This window comes from Rattus norvegicus, chromosome 6 (genome assembly GCF_021556685.1).
Source record: "Rattus norvegicus strain SHRSP/BbbUtx chromosome 6, alternate assembly SHRSP_T2T, whole genome shotgun sequence".
NCBI classification, from domain to species: Eukaryota; Metazoa; Chordata; class Mammalia; order Rodentia; family Muridae; genus Rattus; species Rattus norvegicus.
Window position 1 is genome coordinate 14,266,212 of NC_141539.1, and position 22,134 is coordinate 14,288,345.

The following is a 22,134-nucleotide window of genomic DNA, read 5'->3' on the forward strand; positions in this document are numbered from 1 at the left end:
CTGACCCGGCGTTCAGGCCCAGTTCTTTGACCCCAAACTCAGTGTCGTCTCCAAAATAAAACTCTGCTTCCCATGTGAAACTGAGACAGGCAGCAGCGGGGACAGGACGACCTGACAGTGGCACTGGAGGTGATGGGCTCTGGTAGGACCACTGTCTTAGGAAACATCATAAATATTGTGGTGAGTTGCCATAGCAACCTCAGCGCGGCTATGGTGGTGCCGTGGTTGTTGTTGTCGTTATGGTTAGTGACCTCTTGATAAAGACAGTAGGTAGAATAACTATGATTATTTTTCTCTCTTTCCCAAAACTGTACACAAAGATGGAGAAAACATGCATGTGGAAGTGTGGGGATGGATTTATCTGTCCAAAGAAAGCTGAGCCCTGAACCAGCAGTGGGTGAAACTAAGAACTTAAATTCATCCTACAAATTTTCACCCCTCCTCCAGAGTTTAGGAATAGACAGTAAGTTGTTTCTAGAGAGATGGAGACTCGGGGACCATGAGCGTTTGTTGAGACATAGTTATAAACCCAGGTGGCCAGGAGGGCTTTGTGCCATCCCATCACCTGCACCAGAGACTGATTTTCTGAAGAAGGGGAGCAGAGCGTTGCCAGACCTAAAGGGTGGGTACCACGACAGCGAAGGTGAGAGGAGTAGCCAGAGACTTGAGGGTGCTCTTCCAGCCCTCTCCCTTCACTTGGCTCTGGTAGTGCTAGATGCATCTCTCAGTTCCAAAGCCATTCGAGCAGCCATTACAGGGTATACATTGCATAGTCACGTTTCCCATAGGGACAAGAGTCTTCTCTGGACCATAGAATCACTCTCAGAGGGAAGGCCTAAATTATCCATAGAATTTTCCCAACGAAGCAGCCATCCAGACCAGTCTATTATACACCCAACTTGACTAGTCCCACAGCCAAAAGTTAACTCTAGGGAAGGATAACTTGAGGGGAGGAATCCTTTGCAATATCACTGCGCTTTCCAGATCGGAAGAATTTGAAAAGATCTGTCAGTGTCTTGTACAACCAATCGATAGACCTATACCATATCACTAGATAATTCTGAAATGCTGATGACAGAAAAACTTTAACATATATCTGTAAATATAGAAGTAGGTACAACTGAGGATCAAGAAACAAGACAACATTAGAGACCACCCTGAATTAGGCACTGACAGCAGTATTTCAATTCTGTGGAAATAGTTTCTGGTCTTCTTCATTTGAAGGTAAAGACAGGATGATCTCTGGTATAAAGTGAAGGTCTCCACACCTCCATGCCCCTGCAGCCACCCTGGATTGTCTGTCTGACAGACTGTATAGTCATCTGAGTGGAGAAGCCTCAACTCAGAATTTGCCTAGATCAGATTGGTCTCTGAACATGTTTGAGGGAGAGTATATTGATCACTAATTGATGTAATTGGGCCCATCCCACTGCGGTGGCCCCATCCCTAGGTAGGTGGTCCTTGTCTTATACAAGAAAGCTAGCTGAGTAAGTCAGAGAGGGAGCCAGTGAGGGACATTTCTCCATGGCTCCTGACTTGAGTTCCTGCCTGACTTCTCTCAATGAATGCCTGTGAGTTGGAAGTGTAAAGCATCATAAACTCTTTCCTCCCCTGAGCTACTCTTGTCAGAACGCTGTTTAACACAGAGCAGAGAGGAAGCTAAGACAACGGAGTATTAGAAAACTCCTCCACCTGGTGCTTCTCTGAATTGTGGGGATCTACACTGTATACGTGCATGAAGTTTCAAAAGTAAACATAAAATATTCTTTCAAAGGAAAGAGGAAGACATGGAATATGAAAAAGAGAAGCCACAAGAGACACCAGAGAACAGAGAACGGTTGGGTTGGCAGCTCACAGCTAGCACAGTGGGCAATTCCTCACGCTGGAGTAGTCTAGAAGGCCACAAGGCCACAAGAGGAAGCCACCCAAGAATATGACACAGGTAGAACACAGACTGTGAATGGATGATATGGGGGGTTTGTGGAGAGTTTGTGACTGAGCCAATCATAAGGGCATAAAACAGAAAGGAAAGATGTAATTATTACCTCCAGGGGGAGCAAACCCAAATGAGCTACAGCGAAGGAAAGTAATGTTAGTATAGCACACGACTCAGTCCAAATGGCTTTCAACAGTCCCGATGGGGTGTGCAGCGTATAGCCACTTAATCAAGAGCATGGTAATCTATGCTGAAAGCAGGCAGGGTGGAACTGGTGTATGTGATGGGGTGGTGGGATTAGGTGACAGTCAACAAGGAGGACTAGAGTCTTATTACCAACTGTCAAGTTACTGGATAGTACCCGAAATACAGAAAGGGACTTTGGAATAATCCCACCCAGAAATACATGGGACCACCCTCAAAGCTTCGGGAAACTACTTTGGGAGGAAAGGAGGACAGAATGAAATTCTTTTTTGTTTGTTTGTTTGTTTTAGCTTTTTTTTTTTTTTTTTTTGAGACAGCCCTGGCTGTCCTGAAACGCACTCTGTAGACCAGGCTGGCTTGAACTCAGAAATCTACCTGCCACTGCCTCCTGAGTGCAGGGATTTTAGGCTTGTACCACCACCATGACAGAAAGAAACTCTTTATTTGCCTAAATACCTTACAGAGCTGTCTGAAGCTTTACCTGTATTTATATCCGGTTAAAATGACATTTAAGCTTTATGCTATCTCACTGTATAAGCCTGGTGAGTTATTGCCCAGGTTTGGCTTCCAGGTTTCATACCTATAAAAAGAAAGAGTGGGATCAAATGATCTCCTAGGCCCTTGATGTAGCAGTCACTCATAGTTCCTGTCGTGGTGCCTGATATTCCCATTGAAATCTTAACTATTGGATCTTGAGGAATTTTACATCAAACTATCACTTTCTAGAGAGGGCAGGGAAAGCTGACACCTGAAAAGTGTTCGTTGGTAACACAATGCCAAAATATTTCCTGGGAGTGGGCTCCATGAGCCTGGCATGGCTGGGGGGCTGGATGCCCACCACAAACCCTCTGCTGTTTTATCTTAAGTTTTAAATAAGCGGATAATGCATTGAATTGAGACAGGGGTCAACAAATACCAGGCCTTCTAATTATTAACAAGTTTTGAGGAGAGACCTTTGAGTGAGGAGATTCTCAACTGTGTCAACAATGAGCATCGGATCTAGGGACCGAGGTAAGGAACGATGACCATTCTTGGAAGTCAAGTTGACTACAATGGAATTAACTAAAACCCAAGCGGCTGGGCCCGCCTCAGGGATTTCTCATGATTGGATCATGGGACGTGGGAAGACCCACTGTGAATCTGGACCACACCTCCTGTTGGCAGCCTACACAAGACACGGAAGAAGGAAGCCCTTGTTTTTTGCCTGGCACCCTCGCTTCCTTAACAGGCAAGTTCATTCCTTTGCCAGCATTATGGCCTACTTCATGATTCCACCATATACAGCAGACAAGTGGAGACATCTAGCCTCATGGACGGAACAGCTACTGGACCCTAGGACTTTCTGTTGGGAGACAGTCACTGTTAGACTAGTAGGACCGCAGCTTGTAAGCCATTCTAGTAAATCATATATATCCATTCTATCAGTTCTGTTCCTTTAGAGAACCCTGACTACAGAAGGCTAGCCTCATTTTTATATCACAATTTAGCATGCATGTTTCCAGAGAGAACAGTTTCAAGAACACTTGAAAGGACTGGTCTGGGAGTTATGTCAAAATATCATCAAGGACAGAAAGTCTCGGAGAATTTAAGAAATAGGAGTACTTACAACTTCCACCCCTGGATGCCAGAGATCAAACTTTAGTTCTCAGAATATCAAATGTTAATCCTACATGACAATTTAGGTAAAAAAAAAAAAAGGTGACTGTTGAGTTTCCTTGATGTCATGTCCTCAACTCCAGTCTGACAGTCTTCCAGCCACCTCCAAGTACCCCATGGAGGGGTTGGAGCTCTGTTCTCTGAACTCCTTAAATGGAAACCAGTCATCAAGAGGGTTGTGTTTTTTTCATGCTGCCCAAAGGATCCTCTGAAAAGAATTGTACTTTTTGACCTTTGGGTAGCCATGAGGTTCACGACAGGGAAAATGGCTCCATGCCTTTTGTTACTCCTAACACTTTTATTGCACCACACTCATCATCTTCAAAGTTCACCTTTATGAGAAGAGAGGCTAATGAGTAAGAAGGACTCCACACTTGCAATGTGGTTCTAGAAGCTTGAGCTAGCTGGAAGATTCCCAATGCTGTTTTGTTATCTTGGTGAAAACTAATTGGAAGTTTAAGATCCATGTTGCCTGCTGCGATAGGTACAAGAGTAAGCTACATTCTAAGGCTGAGGAAACGGAGGCCTAAAGCAGGAAGACCATTGGCCAGAAATTTAACCCTGTGCACTCCTCAGCACCCTGGACTACTTGGGGTTTCCTGGCTTCTAACTGTTCTCTCCCATCTTTCCAGGTAGATCATAGCTCTCTTTTCTCTCTCAATATCTCACGTCTGCCATCTCTGACAGTCAGTGGGTGCTACCATACACTGAACACGATGCAGAGGAGGAGAAAGCTCCCCAGGTCACCTGACTGAAGGCTCATCCCTCAAAACCACTTCTCACAGGATGGGTGAGGGGCTTGAAGTAGGAACTTTGTCTTTCATCTTTGGGGTGTGTGTGTGTGTGCATGTTTGTGTGTGTGTGCGTGTGCGTGTGTGTGTGTGTTCATGTGTGTGTGCATGTTTTTGCCTTCTGTTGGCACATGTACAGGTACATGTGGCAAAGTGTGAGGTTAGTAGTCATTCTCAGTTGTTCTTCTACCTTATCGCTTGAGGCAGACACTTAAGCAAACTCGTAATGCACCAACATGGCTGATGCCATTAGCCAGCTTTCTCTGGGGATTCTGTCTCTGTCTCTGACTAGAATTAGAGGCAGGTCACCATACCAATGTGCCATTCATCTGAGCTTCTGGGAGTTTGAATTTGGTCCTCATACTTGCATAGCAAGTATTTTAACCTCGGAGATAAAGCCCCAGTTCCATGGGGAAAGACTTTTAACAGCTGCAGTCAGGATGGGTGGAAACAGTGCTTGAATGCATTCTTCTACAGCACCAAAACGTGCCGCAAAACAGCCCTCCAGGACATAGAGGCAGCTCCCTGTGCCCCCTGGGTAGACAGTCCAAGTCTAGGAGAGCCGAGAGGAAAATGCGCCTGTGCCTCTAACTTGGGCTGTAAGTGTGAGCACTGGCTGGAAAAGTGATCTCTTCTCTTCCTTATTAATACAACACTGACCAATAAGCTGCTTACTGGTATACGTAAAAATTCCACTGGGAAAGATAAAAATCCAAATCTTAACTTTAATAGCTAAGTCCACACAACCTGTCCTTGTCTATTTGCCACTTAGACTCCTGTTATATCACACGGAATATAATAGCTGCCCGGCATCATAACAGGCTGGAGCATGAAGGCAAGGGCACACACTCATAGCCTCTGTGGCTATGACCCTTGACAGTCCTTCTGATGGCAGCTTGGGATGAAGGTGACATGGGACATACAGATCTCATGGTCCTCCTGAGTCTATCATCTAAAACAGAAAGGAATGAAGTGGCCTTCAGATTTAAAAAAATATGCATGTCAGGAATGCTTCAGAGACGTTTGGGAAGCACAGCCTTATGAAGCAGCAAGTCCCAGACAGGACAGTTCTAGAACAGAACATTCTAGAACAGCAAGCACGCATTGAATAGCGTTGATGAGGAGTGCTGGCCTACACTACACCCCCAATAAGCAGTCTTGTGAGTGGCTCTCACTGAGAGAAGATGCATCTAAGAAAAAGGAGGTCATGTTAGCAAAGGGCCTAGCTAAATGCATGACTTAGAGAGACCCCATCTTGTTTAGGAGGAGCACAATGTCATAGCGGGCAGGAAGGAAGGGAGGGCTGTGTGAGCTGGGGTACAGCTCATTATCCTGAAGGCAGAAGGAAATTCCTCAGAGTCATAATTCCCAAATGTATTGGTTTGAATACATTGGTTTGAGCCCAATGAGCAGTTGGTGGGGTGCTTTGAAGTAGTAGAGGTGTGGTCTTTGTTGGAGGAGGTGAATCAATGAAGCTAAGCACTGAGGTATCAAGAGGCCACTCCAGGCCTAGTCACATCTCCCCCTGACTTCCTTCCTTCCCACCTGAGATTAGCAGGATGTAAAGCTGCGGCTCCAACACTATGTGTGCCACCATGCTCTGTAACCATGATGATGATGGACTAAGCCTCTGAAATGGCAAGCCAGCTCTCCCACCCCCTGCCAACACACACACACACACACACACCACCAATTGAATGCTTTTCTCTTGTAAGAGTTCCTGTTGGCATTGTACTCTCCACAGAAATACAACAGTGAAGAAAATACGGAGTTAGCTGGGAACACATTCAGAAACACACAGGCTCCTAAACCCCATCCGTCTGGAACCCTTGGAGTATTTCCTGGAATTTGCATTCTGTTTTTATCATGACAAAATAAATGTTCACACAGGACAGAGGAGTGACTGGCTATGCTACCATCATGCTGCTTCAGCAAACGTCAGCTCGTGGCATTCTTGTCTCTCCCAATATAATCTCACTCATACGCATACGTTAACCTGGCACCATAAGGCGGCAGCATTCGTGCTCCATGGGAGCCTCTGTGAAGACAACTCACTGGGGATGGAATGGTGTGGTCTGGATTACCTATGGGCGGGGTACATGGTTAAGGGAAATGATAAGGTTGAAAGTTCGAAGACCACCCAGGTCCTGTGAGCACATGTGGTACCTGTGAGAAACATGACACTGTGATTTGACGCGCCTGTCCCTCTGAAATGCATATTGGGACTTGCCTCTGTGATGGGAGTCAGAGGTGGGCTCTTAGATGCTTCAGGTGCTTCCCCCTCAGAGACTCCATCTTCACCGATGCGCTAATGCCATTACCATAGGGAGGATTTGCTATCTCTTGCCCTCCCTTTACTTTGGCCATCACCCATTATATTCTGCTCCGTTGTTTATCAAGCATGGCTTTGGGCTCCTTATTGCTGGTTAGTGTCTGATGCTGCTAGTGAAATGTGGGTGGTTGTCCCCACAGAACAGAATGGACACATCCCAAGGAAGGAGAGTTCTTGTCACTGGCATCTACTGAGACGCTGCCTTAAAGTACAGATGACCTTTCACACACCTAACTTCTATAATTCCAACTAGCTTGTAAATTGCTCTGGGGTGGGCAGCGGTGTAAATCAGTGGTTCTTACCCTTCCTGATGCTGTTCCCTTTACTACAGTTCCTCATGTTGTGGCGACCCCCAACTGTAAAATTATTTCGTTGCTATTTCATAACTGTAATGTGCTAGTTAGGAATCATGCTGTGAAGATCTGACATGCGGCCTCTATGGGGGTCCTGACCCACAGGGTGAGAACGGCTGATCTAAATTCTGTATACATGATCAATGGTAGGGAGGCAATAGATGTCCTAAATTACAACTGATTCACCAGTGACAGACAGAGCTGCAGGGACACACCCTGGCCAATGCATTCAGACAGGAGAAATGGTTGGAGGCCCCTGGAATGAATTGAGGAAGATGTGGGGAGCCAAGAATGCTCTGACTGGATTCAAAGGACAGAAGAATTCCTGAGTGTGTACGGTTGACACAGACACAGCACAGCAAGGAATTGGGCAGTCTTCCTCAGTTCCACGATCACTGTTCACCAACAACTGACCCGTGTGTGTGCAAAACCAGCCACTGTAGCTTTCTCCTCCTGGACTGCTCACCTGCAGACACTTCCTTCCAAGACTAGCTAGCAGGTTCTGGATGACCTCAGTGGGTGGCCGATGCAGCTCTGTCAGAGCACACACAGCCCACCCGACGCCAGCTTCTCTATATCTGTCCTCTCCACATTCCCTTGCTATCCCCAGTCAGGTTTCTAGAACTTGAGGGACAGGGCAGGAAGGCAGGAGCTAGGCAAGCAGAATGTTGTGGAGACGACTGCCAACCTTGATGGTGCTCTGAGGAAGAAGGGAGAGCGCCAACAGAACTGAAGGTAGCCCCAGGAGGCCACATTCTGTATGCTCCCTCCCCTGCCCACCAAACAAGGCAACATAACACAACGAAGACAATAATACAATGTCACTACTGAGAAGATGACACACTGTGTGGCAAAGACATGGCGTTTCTAATAGGCTGTTCTTAAACTCCTAAACCCATGTAATCTTTGAGTGGGCCCAGTAGCCCTTAAGAGGAGGCTGTAGTCCTTCTCTGAGGGTAGAGAGTTTGAGAAGGAAGCCTTTCTCTCCAGCAGGCCCTAAGCAAGCCTCATGAACTCTTAAAGTTTCCAGAACCAAAGTTCTGTCAATCAACGCATGATCTTGGGAGAAGAACCCAAGCTTCAGAAGTTGACTTCGCCGCAGCACAGAGACACTGAGCATAAGGCATGGATGAGATTCGGGGAAGTAATATGTAGGGGTTGTGCCCAGACTCCAAGGCTGTGTGGTAGGAGCCAGACAGCGACACACAGCACAAATGTGAATTCCCTCAGGACAGGCTAGGGTAGTGGTTCTTAATCTGTAGGTCATAACGCCTTGGAAGTTGAACAACTTTTCCACAGGGGTTGCAGATCAGATATCCTGCATATCAGATATTTACATTAGGATTCATAACAGCGAAATTATAGTTATTGAAGGGACCAGTATAGGCACAAGATACACCCAAACCAAGTTCTCAGCACAAAGGAGACTTACTGCCCCAGACAGAAAAAGGACAGGGAATAAGAGACAAAGACATAGAGGATGAGGGAGAAGAGGAAGGGAACAGGGAGAGGGGAGAGGGAATATTTGTCCTGGGGTAGGGTTGGGAGTAGGGGTGAGAGTGGGGACCAGAAAAGGGACTGGACAACAAAGGACTACTGATGGACAGAGAGGAGACAGACGTGACCTGTAGACAGATGGCGGTTTACAAAGGTACAGGGGGTACCGTGTTAGAGTGACGTGTTTGATTTTGATTGGGGATGTTAATTAGGTGAGCCAAAGGGGCTTTTGATTTTGAGAGCTGGACCTTGGTAGTCAGCTCAGGAGGGGGAAGTGGCCAAATAAGAGACTAGGCCTCAGCGGCTAGATTCAGGGATGCAATCTAATGGTTTTTCAGCAGGGCAGAGGGAACTGAGAAGGGCAAGGCCTGCCCAAGCCGTGCTTGTCATGTAGAGGCTGGCTAGAGTCCCTTCATTTATGAAGTAGCAGTGAAATAATTTTATGATTGGGGGTCACCACAACACAAGGGTTATTAAAGAGTCATGGCATCAGGGTTGAGAAACGCTGGGTTAGAGTATGGTCCGCAGGGAAGCACTGACTCCCCTCTCTCCAACCCCTCCCCACCCCTGGCTTTATGAAGCCGAGGATAATAGAAGGAAGGGAAGCCTGGGGTGGGCTTGACCAGAACCTTTCAAAGGATATAGAGTCAAGATGCTGCTCCCAGAGCGGGTCAGGCATGTTGAGGTTCGTGCCTAACCTTGACCTAAGCCTAGCTAGCTCCTCTTCCATGCATTTTTTTTTAGACAAGGGGGAAGCAAAGACCAAGTAAAGAAATGGACAGTCACTGGAAAAACCTTCGGGAACTTTAGTATCCTTGTTGCTAATTATAAATATTTACGCCTTCCTCCCAGAATTCCTGACCTCACAGAAAAGCCTGCGTAGAGAGTTTTGTTTTCTTACTGGAAGACGTGTGTGTGTGTGTGTGTGTGTGTGTGTGTGTGTGTGTGTGTGTGTGTGTGTGTGTGTTGGAAAGGGACTGGGCTATTAGCAATAAATAAAAGACTGGACGCCCCTAAAAAAGTCACTTCCTGTTGGATAATGTCTAGTTCCCACTCCCCGCCCCCACCCCGGGTGTGGAAACCTCTACAGGACTTGTCTTTCCCAGAGTCTATTGACTGGAGACAACTAAGCCAAACAAACCCAGGAAAGGGCAAGAGAGCAGGAAGTGGAGGAAGCCCGTGGCACAGGAGGAAAAAGTCAAGAGAATGCCCTGATGTTCGAGGAAGAGGGCGGAGGAGACAGAGAAGTGAGGGTGACCTAAAGATCACACAGGGCCAAGCCTTTAAATGTCAGACTTGAGCATTAAATCAAAACAGGCACAATCAGTCGAGCGAATCTCCTGGGGCCTTTCAAATATTAATGTTCACAGTGATAAACACCCTCCTGCTCCCACCCCCACCCCCGAGTCTTCTGTGTGCAAATTGAAACAAACAGCCAAGCTAAGGCCAGTTGCTGGGAGACCAGCTGGGCACCGGCCACTGGTTGTTCCCCATTGCTTCTGCGTCTAGCACGGGGAAGAAAGACAGACTACCTGTAGATCACTCCATGTTGGTGGAGAAACATGAGAGCAGATGTGACCTCGGCAGCATAGAACCGGGAACGAGGCTCATCGAATTTTCGGGACCGCTGAATCTGGAACATGAGGTCTCCACCGTTTACATATTCCATGACGAAGAAGAGGCGGTCCTGAAAGGAGAAAAGAAAACGCTGCTTAACTCACATCAATACTGGTCCTAGTTGGGGCCAACTACACTCTGGGGATCCAGACAGGGCACTGGGACTCAAGGGGGCAAAGGCAGGCTCATGGCTGGTGAAGGCTGATGGGAGTGGTCTGAGGGAGACAATAGGAGGGAGCACTTGAGGCAGGGTATCCAGAGCCATAGAAATTCTGTCTCTGGAATGGGAATATAGCTCAGTTACAACAGGGTTTGCCTAGCATCCAAGAAGCCCTGGGTTAGATTCCCAGCACCACATAAGCTGGGTGTATCATGCAAGCCTGCAGTCCCAACCTTGCGGGGATTGGGTAGAGGCAGTAGGATCAGAAGATCGAGGTCATTCTTTGCTACATGAGTTCAAGGCCATCCTGGGATACTAAGACTGACTCTCTCTCTCTCTCTCTCTCTCTCTCTCTCTCTCTCTCTCTCTCTCTCTCCCTCTCTCTCTCTCCCTCTCTCTCTCTCTCTCTCTCTCTCTCTCTCCCTCTCTCTCTCCCTCTCTCTCTCTGTCTGTCTTTCTCTGTCTCTGTCTCTCTCCCCCACACATACACCCCTCACTTCTATCTTTCTTCTATGACACAGGTTGGAGATTGACTGAAAAGCGAACTAGGTTTTGATTTTAGCCATGCAGTGAGATGTGGCCCTAGACAAGTCCCCACTCTGAAAACACATGTGGGGTGGACTCAGTAATGAATAATGATTCTCCCAAAGAAAACCTGGTCCTACCCACAAAATGCTGGACTGGGTTTTTCAGACGTGACTAAGCTAGTCATCTTCAGAGGTAAGCAATGAGGCAGGGGGATATGGGAACAGGGAGGAGATAGTAATCAGGGAAGCAGATTAGAGCAGCACAGCCACAAGCCAAAGGATGAAGGAAGCCCCCAGACTTGTGGTCCCCAGCCTCCCTAATGATGCTTTAACACAGTTCCTCATGCTGTAGTGACCCCCATAAATTATTCCCATTGCTACTTCCTACCTGTAATTTTGCTACTGTGGTGAGTCATAGTGTAAGCTTGTGATATTCAGGATATCGGATATGAAATCCCTGTGACATGTTCTTTTTGCCCCCAAAGGGGTCTAGACCCACAGGTTGAGAACCACTGTCCTAGATGCCGAAAGGAGAAGTCTCTGAGGGCAGAGGCCTACGGCACCACAGCTTGGTTTGGCCCAGGCGACTGACACTAGTCTCAGATGTCTGGCCTTTACAGCTGTGGCAGAATATGTCCCACTATTTGAAGCTACTGAACTTGTAGTAATTCATTAGGATAGCTCTGGGGATCTTGGGATATTTTAATGCGAAATGACCTGTAAGGCATCATTTCAAAACAAACAGCAGTGAAGAGTCGTGGTGATCAGGACGGACTCCCTGGAGGCTCTGAACATTGTCCCCTCTCGGGGAGTAGTTCTCAACCTTCCTGATGCCACAACTCTCTAACACAGTCCTTCATGTTGTGGTCACCCCCCAACCATAGCATTAGTTTTGTTGCTACTGCATGCCTGTGTGAATCATGTGTGTGTGTGTCTGTGTGTGAGTGAGTGTGTGTGTGTCTGTGTGTGAGTGTGTCTGTGTGTGAGTAAGTGTGTGTGAGTGAGTGTGTGTCTGTGTGTGAGTGTGTGTGTCTGTGTGTGAGTGTGTCTGTGTGAGTGTGTCTGTGTGTGAGTGTGTGTCTGTGTGTGAGTGTGTGTGTGCCTGTGTGAGTGAGTGTCTGTGTGTGAGTGAGTGTGTGTGTGTCTGTGTGAGTGAGTGTCTGTGTGTGAGTAAGTGTGTGTGAGTGTGTGTGTGTCTGTGTGTGTGAGTGTGTGTCTGTGTGTGAGTGTGTCTATGTGTGTCTCTGTGTGTGTCTGTGTGTGAGTGAGTGTGTGTGTGTCTGTGTGTGAGTGTGTCTGTGTGTGTGAGTGTGTGTCTGTGTGTGAGTGACTGTGTGTGTCTGTGAGTGAGTGTGTCTGTGTGTGTGTATGTCTGTTTGTGAGTGAGTGTGTCTGTATGTGAGTGTGTCTGTGTGTCTGTGTGTGAGTGAGTGAGTGAGTGTGTGTGTATATCTGTGTGTGAGTGAGTGTGTCTCTGTGTATGAGTGTGTGTCTGTGTGTGAGTAAGTGTGTCTGTGTATGTATGTGTGTGAGTGAGTGTGTGCGTGTCTGTGTGAGTGTGTCTGTGTGAGTGTGTCTGTGTGAGTGTGTCTGTGTGAGTGAGTGTGTCTATGTGTGTCTGTGTGTATGAGTGTGTGTCTGTGTGTGAGTGAGTGAGCATGTGTGTGTGTGTGTGTGTGTGTGTGTGTGTGTGTCCACTTGGGGAAGGAAAGGGACTAACAAAAAATGAGACAAAGGGAAATAATGATCAAATATTAGTAAAATACAATGATATATATGTATGAAAATGTCTTCTTGGAAGCCTATTATTTTGTACACTAAAATTTATTTAAAGAAAAAATAAGGATTCCTCCAAGAACAAACCTTGTTGGCATTGAATCACTTGGAGGCTCATGGGAACAGAGGTCCTTGCAGTCTGCACTGTTTCTGCTTTGGAACCTGAATATCTGCCTCTCTCACAGGTGATGACACTGTTCCGGTGATCACACTCTGAGAACCTCTGCCCTAGAGGCCATTGGCACAGCCTTTCCAAGGCTAGCCCCAATACACACTTCTTGTTCGTACTGCCCTACCCGCTGAAAATACCATCAGAAATAAGGACCACAAGCCTGGTCCACAGTCACCGACCCTAGTCTTGGGCTGTTGCCCCAGTGGAGGATTTCCTTGGCTGAGTATGAAGAACCTACACGTCTACCGTTGCTGCATTCTATCCTGGCATTAGTCATAGCACCCGAGGACAGGAACTGTAGAGAGGCAATGGGGAGTGCCCACCGCAGCTGTATCACTTACTGGCTGCCTGGCCCCAGATGAAGAAATGCTACATTCTAAGCTCAACTTTCCGGCCTGTAAAAATGAGGGTGCAGGGTCTACATCACAGAGTCGTATTTTACTTTTTCTGTTTTGCAGTACAAGCTCAAGAGTCTTGAGCTTGCTAAGCCAGCTACATCCTTAATCCTAAATTATATGTCAAAATGCCCATCTGTGGGCTGGAGAGATGGCCCAGAGGTTAAGAGCACTGGCTGCTCTTCCAGAGGTCCTGAGTTCAATTCCCAGCACCCACATGGCGACTCATGACCATCTGTGTGTGTCTGAAGATAGCCACCGGGTACTCATAAATAAACATATTTTTTAAAAATCCCGCGTTGTTCATTGTTTTAAAAAAAATGCCCAGCTCATAATCGGCGTTCCATAAGAATTAGCCAGGGTTATTGTCACTGCTTTTACTGCAATCCCTCTTATCTGGCCTTTCTGGCCTTTCTCCACTGTCTCCCCGATCACCTTCTTCCCTTGGTTTTCAGGCTGGTTTTCTCCCTTTGGGTCTACCCCCTTCCCTCTGTCTTCTCTATCCTGTGCCTCTGCCTGGTTGTAGACATCTCCGCCCTACACCCGTGAAGTGCTGAGCCTGCAGGGTCGATCCTGAGCCTCCCTTGTGGTCTGAGCTTATTTCTGCACACCCACACCTCCCATGGTTCTGTGCGAGGATGATGCATGCTAAGCCCTCCTTCTAGACTACTATACACTCCAGACCCACAAGTCTGCTTCTGATCTCCCTCCAGATACCTTCAGGCACTCAAACTCAACGTGTCCCTACAGACCCCATCATCTTCCTCAGCAAGCTGGTCCCTATACGGAGCTTCCTCTCTGGGGTCTGGCCTTCACTTCCAACTAGTTTTCAAGTCAGAACCCTGGCAGTCATTTTTAGTCCTCCCTCTCCCTCCTCCTTGACACCCTCCCCAGCCCTGTTGGTCTTGGCTGTTGTACCTTTTTGTTTCTCACATCTGCCCACTTCTGTTGGTCTCTCCCCTTGCCCTGCCCACCTCTCTGACTCAGCTTTTCTCTCTTGTCTACGTTTCTGATTTGTTCGGAGTGGCTCTACATGTATTTCAGCGTCCTGTCCTGATGCTGGCTATCCTGTAGCTAGAGGAGCTCTGCTGAGATGAAAACCTGATAGCATTCACCCACTTTCCTTTTCTTACCCTACTGAGGGGAGCGTGTGTGTGTGTGTGTGTGTGTGTGTGTGTGTGTGTGTGTGTGTGTGTGTGTGTGTCTGTAACCACGTCCATATGTATGGAAGCCAGTACCAGATATTAAGAGTCTCCTTGTATCACTCCCTGTCTTATTGCCTAGAGCTGGTCTCTCCCTGAGCTGGAAGCTCGCCCTTTTAGCTGGACTGGTTGGTCAAAGCCTTCTCTCAGATTCTGCCTGTCTCTGCTGCCAGGCAAGTGCCGACGTGTCCGGGTTTTTACAGAGGTGCTGGGATTCAAACCCAGGTCCGTATGCTTGCATAGCAAGGGTTTCTCCTCACTGGGTCCTCTGCCAGGACCTCCTTAATTCTTTTAAAGGCTGTGTTCCTCTTAGGACAGGCAGAAAACTCCTCGCCATACTGTAGGACTCATGATCCTCTGAGTCATTCCCTTCGGGCTGTCCCTTCTGCCTTCTGCCCTAGAACCTCGATTCATGCTCTGGCTGCTTAGAAGGCCCTCTCCTTCCCTCTCTCACAATGAGTTCTCCACATCTCCTTGTTGCAAAGATGTCAGTGGTGCTATCTTTCCTTTGAGGAAGCTGCTCTTGACTTTCCCGACGAGGTCCAATCTGTCATGTAGTATTCAGCTGGGGGGTTGGGGTTGTACCTTTGTATCTGTGTGACTATGATTTGCCTGGTATTGGCTAGATTTATGTCAGCCTGACACAAGCTATTTCATTTTAGAAGGAGATCATCAGTTGAGAAAATGCCCCCACCAGACTGGCCTGTGGGCAAACCTGTGGTATATTTTCTTTTCACTGATGATGGTTAGGGGAGGGAGGCTCTGACCCAGCTCACGCTGGGAGGTAGATCATCCCTGGGCTGGCAGTCCTGGGTGCTGTAAGAAAGCACATTGAGCAAACCACGAGGAGCCAGCCAGTAAGCAGCGTACTCCAAGGCTTTTGCTCCAGTTCTACCTCCAGGTTCCTGCCTTGAGTTCCTGCCCTAGCTTCCCTCAGTGATGGGATAATAAACTGAAGTAAACCCTTTTCCTCTCAAATTGCTTTTGATCGTGGTGTTTTATCACAACAATAGAAGCCCTAACTAAGGCAATCTGTGTGCTCCAGGAAAGCAGGGGCTGCTTGTGGATCTGGAATAATTTTTATTTTGTTTTGCTTTTTAATTTTTAGGGAATTTGAGGGCTCAGAAAAATTTTTTTTAAAAATTCTTTAAAAATAAGGGTTACAGCCCTGGGTATGTGACTCAGTGGGCAGAGCTTGCTTGGTGTGAAGGATACTCCCTTAGTATTGCACAAGCGGTGATCAGGAGACAAAGATCAAGAGTTCAATGTCACCCCAGCCTACATACACACTGAGTTGGATGCCAGCTTGGGCTACATGAGAGCCTGTGTCAGTGGTACTGCATAGGTGGAAAGCCCAGAATGTCTGGGGAAGGGACGAGGCCATAAGATGGGGAACCAAAGCCAGGCCTAATGTTTGTCTCCACAAGTTCTTACTTCATAAAGAGGCAAAGGTGGGTCAGCCTGCTACAGAGAGCCAGCCTCCTGTCTGTGAGGTCAGGAAAGACCTTTTCAGTCAGTGATGCCTGTCAGCATCAACCAGTCACACAGTGACAGAGACATCCTCACCAAGAGTGAGGTGACATCCCTTTTCGGGTCACACCCTTGCAAACAAAGCCAGACAACCTGAGCTTAAGGCAACGCACAGCAGACTCTGGGAAGATGGCTCCGTTCCTCTGGGCATCACAAGAGAGCCAAGTTTTAGTCCCTACTTTCTCCACCAACTAGGGCCAGCCTTGGCACGTAGTAGGTTCCTAGCACATCCGTGTCCGGTGATCACACTCTTCAGTGCCCACTGCCTGACTCCATTGCTTGAAAATCCAAAAGAACCAGGTGTTCCCATATTATTTCTGATCTCTTCTCATCATGGTCCATTTCAAACTTCCCTTTGCGTCTACTTTCCTCCCCACACAGTCCTTACGCACCCCCTAAAGCATAGCTACCAACCCTTTTTTACACATTAGGGATGTTTTCAAGCAAGACACGCTTTTTTCCTTCCCCACCCTCTATTCAGAGTGGATCGCTGCTGACCTCTGACACATCTGAGAAGGGTGTTTTGATGCAGAGGGGGAACCTCAAGTCATTCCGCAACTGCTTAATTATATAAACTGAAATCAAAAGAGAGTTGGCAAGGCCAGCGGCTACTCATTAATCCCCTCTTGGCACCCGGAGAAAACAAAACCAAAAACCAACTTCCTGGTAAAGTAAGCAAATATGTTTTCTGAGGTAATCAAAGGTTTGAAAAGCCTTTTCTACCACCTCCTCCCTTAATCCCCCTTGACTGTCTAAAATGTTATGGTCTTGTGATAGGAAGTAAAGTAATAAGAATTGCAAAGAGATTATGTGTCATGGCCATTTAGGGTAAGAGCAGGGCGAGAGTGACCAACATGTTGTACATGGAATAACCACACCATGGCTCTGAATTCCCACCAGCCTCCTTTTGACAGCATAGCCCCCCTCTGGCCTTCGAAAGCAACCCCAGCCTGCAGCTCCATTTATCCTTCAAGGTATGACAGATAAGACAGGGGCTTCCTCCCGGTGGCACCGTGTGTCCCGCCAGTGGACTTGTTTGGACATACACTCCCCACCATTTGTTAGATGTTTATGTGCAGAGATTCTATCGCCTTTTCATTTCACGGAAGACTTGGGGTCATCTGCCTTACTACACCCATGACAGCACAAACGACTTCTCCAGGGTGCCAGGGGAGTCACTGGTCTTCACCTCACGGGACACCCCATGCATGCTGGGGATGCAACCCGTAGGTTTATGCCTGCTAGACATATGTATGTATATGTTCTCCTATAGAATAGTATAGTATGTATATGTTCTACTATACAGTGGCACCTCCCACCCACCTCCATGTCCACATCATCTAAGTTAGCAGTTCAACCTGTGGGTCTCAAACCCTTTCACCTAAGACCATCAGAAAACATGGATATTTACACTGATTTATGTTGTGCATGTGTATGTGCGTGCATATGTCTGTAGAAGTGTGTTTGTGTCAGTATCCGGGTATATGTCTTTATGATGTGTGTGTGTGTGTGTGTGTGTGTGTGTGTGTGTGTGTGTGTGTGTGTGTATGTGAGAGAGAGAGACAGAAACAGAGACAGAGAGAGACAGAAACAGAGAGAGAGACAGACAGAAACAGAGAGAGAGAGAGACAGACACAGAGACAGAGAGAGACAGAGACAGAGAGAGACAGACAGACAGACAGAAACAGAGAGAGAGAGAGAGAGAGAGAGAGAGAGAGAGAACATTTGTAGGGACTCTACTATACAGAGAAAGTGTCCCATGTAATCCTCTTACACTGCTGAAACTAACTCTGAATTCTTCCTCCCCTGGTCCCTGGCAACCGCCATCCTTCTCTCCACTCTTATCAGCCCGAGTAATTTGGATTTATCTTATAAGTGCACCATTTAGTATTTTCTTCTATATTTGCCTTGACTTATCATAACATTCTCAAATTCCATCCATGCTTTTGTCTATAGAGAATTTTTCTTTAGGAGCAAATAATACTTTCCCACACAGAGACAAAACTGCTTCTCATCACAGCCATCTGTGTCAAAGAGAGTAGAACCTATTATTATTATTATTATTATTATTATTATTATTATTATTATTATTAATTTTACCAAAATTGGTTAAATGGTAAAAGCACATACTATAGACTACTTGTTGAGAAGGTTACAGACATGATAGATTCAATAATGTTTGTTTACAATTGCTCAAAACTCTATTTAGTCTAAACTGGGCGGCTCACGTTCAAGTTTGTAGGGTTATGGGTTCCTCACCAGCTCCGCTGAGGCTCGGCAGCTGTGGGAGGTGGGATGCAGAAGTCGACCATGCTTACCCCACGCTGGGCAGGTGTCAGGCTGTGGGAAGCCCAGGCCACTGCTCAGGATGGGGAAGCGCAGTCTGAGGTGCAGGACAGCTAGAGCCGGCTGGGGGGTCCCCAGGCCTGCAATGGGGCTGAGACCGTGGGGTTCTCAGGCTCTTGGACATCCAGGCGCTGCTGGAAGCCACTGAAGAGTTGAGAATGGAGTGGGGGCCCATGGGGTTGGATATGTTCTGGGGCTGAGGGGGAAAAGAGGGGAGCTCCAGCTGGTCCCATGGGGAGAGTCCTTGGCTTTATGGCTTGGGTTTGGTGGCAGTGGCTGCCATGGCTGGGAGTGCAGAGAGGCCTTCTGTGGGAGATTAGATAGAGGCTCTGTAGGCAAAGGCCTTCTCCATGGCTCCCTATGGCAGATCCCAATGAAAGGAGCTGTCCATGGCTTTAAGGCATTTATTGTCATGGCGGAAAGTGAATGAGAAAAATCATACCTCCCTTCTTAGGGTGGGCCTGAGATTAAATACCTTTTTCAGGAGGAGTATCTGGGAAGGAAAGTTCATTGGCTAAGCCCCCAGGGCCTCTAGGTACCTCATTATAATGGAGATCTGTCTTGAGTCTATGTGACCTATGGTCATATCCTCTACATGTGGAGGGCTTGGGGCGTTGCCCTTACGTGACTGATGGCCACAAATCTATGGGAGGCTATGGCTAGTGACAGGGGGGCCTGGTACCCCCCAGAAAAGGTAAAATGTCTACCGTCCCTTCAGGGTCTCCGGGGCTAAACCTTAGCTAAACCGGGAACTAGGCTGCCTTTCATGGTCCCACACGAGTACAAGGTGACCTACAGTTGGACCAAATTGTCTCACCTAATAAAACTCAAATAATCCTTTTTCTCCTTCTGACAGCACCACACTTAGCCCCAAGACCAACCTCAAGTTACCATCCCGTGCCCACCCATACTTCTGTCTGGGTGCAGAGGGTGGGAAGAGGAGAAGGTGGCAGTGCCATCGAGGAGGACGCCTCCATTCACAGAGACCACAGGCACCCACAGAAACGGCCCTTCTCCAGGGCTATAACGGTCCACAGAAACTAGGCCCAAACACCTCAGCGGGGCACCAGAGAGATAACTTCCAAGAGCGAGGCTGCCTTCAGTCAGGCGGAAGGGAGTGTCCTTGCCTCCAACTTCCTCTTTGGATGGCAGATAGAGGTTAGACAGACAGAGAGAGGCTGCCCATCCATGAAGGACACTGTGAGGCTGATCCACGGAAGCGCTTTCTTTTCCTCCATTGTTTGATTAGCATCACGCCCCGGCTGAACTGCCTCCTCCCAGCATCCTGGCTTCTTCCTGGTTCCGCCCCACTGGAGGCCTTCTCCATTAATTGGTACGGCGAGGCATGGCATCTGGCCTTCATTCTCTGTCTCAGCTACTCACTTGGACTCCAGGAAAGTAGCGAGTCTTCCACACGCTCCGAGAGTCACGTCCTCAACGGGGAGACCTACACATCATGCAGAAGTTTCATGCTTTGCACTGAGACTGGAGCCCTAGAATCCGGACTCTGTATGCTGCACAAGATGGCGACACAGACAAACTCCTTGATGTCACCAAGAAATAATTCAAGCAGAAAAGGAGAAAAGGGGAGTGGCCAACCATTGAAGCAACTATGGGATGCTTTTAAAAGTCTTCCTGAACATAAGAAGAGAAGGGTTGTTCTAACTTCATTTCCTCAGCTCAGCCAAGTTCTACCAGCAAGTGTGTCCCTTCCCGGCAGCACTCTGCCTGTGAGCTTAGGCTACCTCCCAACAATGCAGCATCCAACCCATCTGTTCACATATGCCTTCCTGTGTTCCAACAGTGCATGAGTGGCCAGAGCTGGTACTCATGTACCCCCCCCACACACACCTATGAATCCATATCTGTAGTGCCTTGAGGCTGTGTAGTGTGGTACCATAGTACCGAATGACTATCCCGGCCTCCAGGTCAGTGATGATTAGCGGTGGTCCCCACATATTACTAGAGCTGGTCAGAAGGCTGATACTATAATTCCAGAAGCTCAGAGCTATCTTGTCATCTCTGCCAACAGAAGACTTAACACTCAGAGAAGCCATGCTGGAATCCTGGGTTCCAGGAGGCTGACTTGCTGAATGCCATTGTTAACAGAGTTGCAGCGGGGGCGGCGTGAGAGTCCTGCACCATTTTATTACCTATTGTTGCAGCTTTCTCTGTCTTAATCCTGTGCCCCACTGCTTGCCTGCTAACATCTATCTACAAAGAAATCCTGTGAGCTAACCCAGAGGACTAGAGGAGCCCTATCAGCTCAGAGGTAGGCAACAACGATGACAACAACAAACAAACAAACAAACAAACAAACAACCCCACTTGCTATCCTCCTTGGTACAGAAGTACTTACTACTAGTCACTTGGGTAGTCCACCTCACAACCAGCTCTCAACACCCAGACAGTCCTTTCCCTAGGAATGTTCTTGTGCCCGTTTCCCCTTCTCTGAAGTTGCCATTGTCTAGATTAGCATGTGTGAGTGATGTGCAGTGGCTTTGGTTAGGACATACACGTAAAGCCCGCAACCGATCTTTATCATATTCAGTTCCCACTCCCCTCCCCCACCCCCACTGGTTCTCTTTGTTCTTCCCCTCTGTCCTAGTTGACTCTCCTACTATTTTTATGAGGTGGTTACCATAGCTAGGGTGAGGGGTTATTTACAAGAATATGGCCAATTTACCATGAATATGCCACTGGGGGGAAAATGTCTCTTTCGCACCAACCATGAACTGCCTCACAGCAGGGCAGCATGGGGCAGGGCATTGTGAGCTACTCCCTGATCCATGACAGGTTGCTGATGGGACCAAAGTTGTTCAAGTAATCAGAAACTCTCAGCGTTCGAGTGTGCAATGGTTAGATCATGTCCAGAAGACAAAATTCTACAAGGCTGCCTGCTTCCTCTCCCTCTTAGGATGGAAATATTTCTGCCTCATCTTCTGTGATGTTTTCCCGAGTCTTACACGGGATGTCCTGTTTATAGCTAGGATGAGCATTCAATAGCTCACAGCTGTTTTTACAGACAGGCAAGGTTGGGAAGCTGACCCCAAATAAAGAAGGCATACCAATCTTTCCCTTCAGTTGTGGGAAGGAACTGTAACCTGCTTAGTTAGTAGTAGTCGTGATGCTCACAATGGAAAGAGGAGGAAGGCAGCACCCTCATGCCTTCCTGGCTTAGTGCGACAGTCAAGGCTGACTGTACCTATGGGAGCAATAAACACAGAAGTTATCTGCTCATCTTAAAGACCCCACCACCACCACACGCACACATGCACACATGTGCACGCACACACACTGTGGTCTCTTATTGAAGATTCTATAGAATGTTTCTTGACCTAGAACGCCTAGAGGCCGAGAAGGCTAATAGCTCTCCATCCTGTCAGTATGCACCCACCAGGCACTGGCTAACATCTGAACAGTCTCACCACACAAACCCTTCCCATTCCTGATCTGCCACAGAACATTCTGTCTTCGCCAGCTTGGCCTTAGAGCTTTCTCAGAGATGTCCAAAGAGAAGCAGGTCACAGACAATAATGCAGACTATTTCTATTGTCCCTGTCGGACTTTGGTGGTCAGTGTGGCATCCACTCTGGGTACCATGTTTGACACTGACAGACTTGAGTTCATACAGAGGAAG

At 47.6% G+C, this 22,134-nt stretch overlaps 1 protein-coding gene across 3 annotated transcripts in view; it reads right to left on the reverse strand.

Annotated features, from left to right (window-relative positions):
* The window catches only part of Prkce (protein kinase C, epsilon), a 489,745-nt gene that overhangs the window by 85,468 nt on the left and 382,143 nt on the right, over positions 1-22,134 (reverse strand). For all 3 annotated transcript variants that reach the window (XM_087552363.1, XM_087552364.1, NM_017171.2), the window contains 1 exon segment: positions 10,302-10,456. In XM_087552363.1, the coding sequence (XP_087408489.1) occupies positions 10,302-10,456 (155 nt within the window).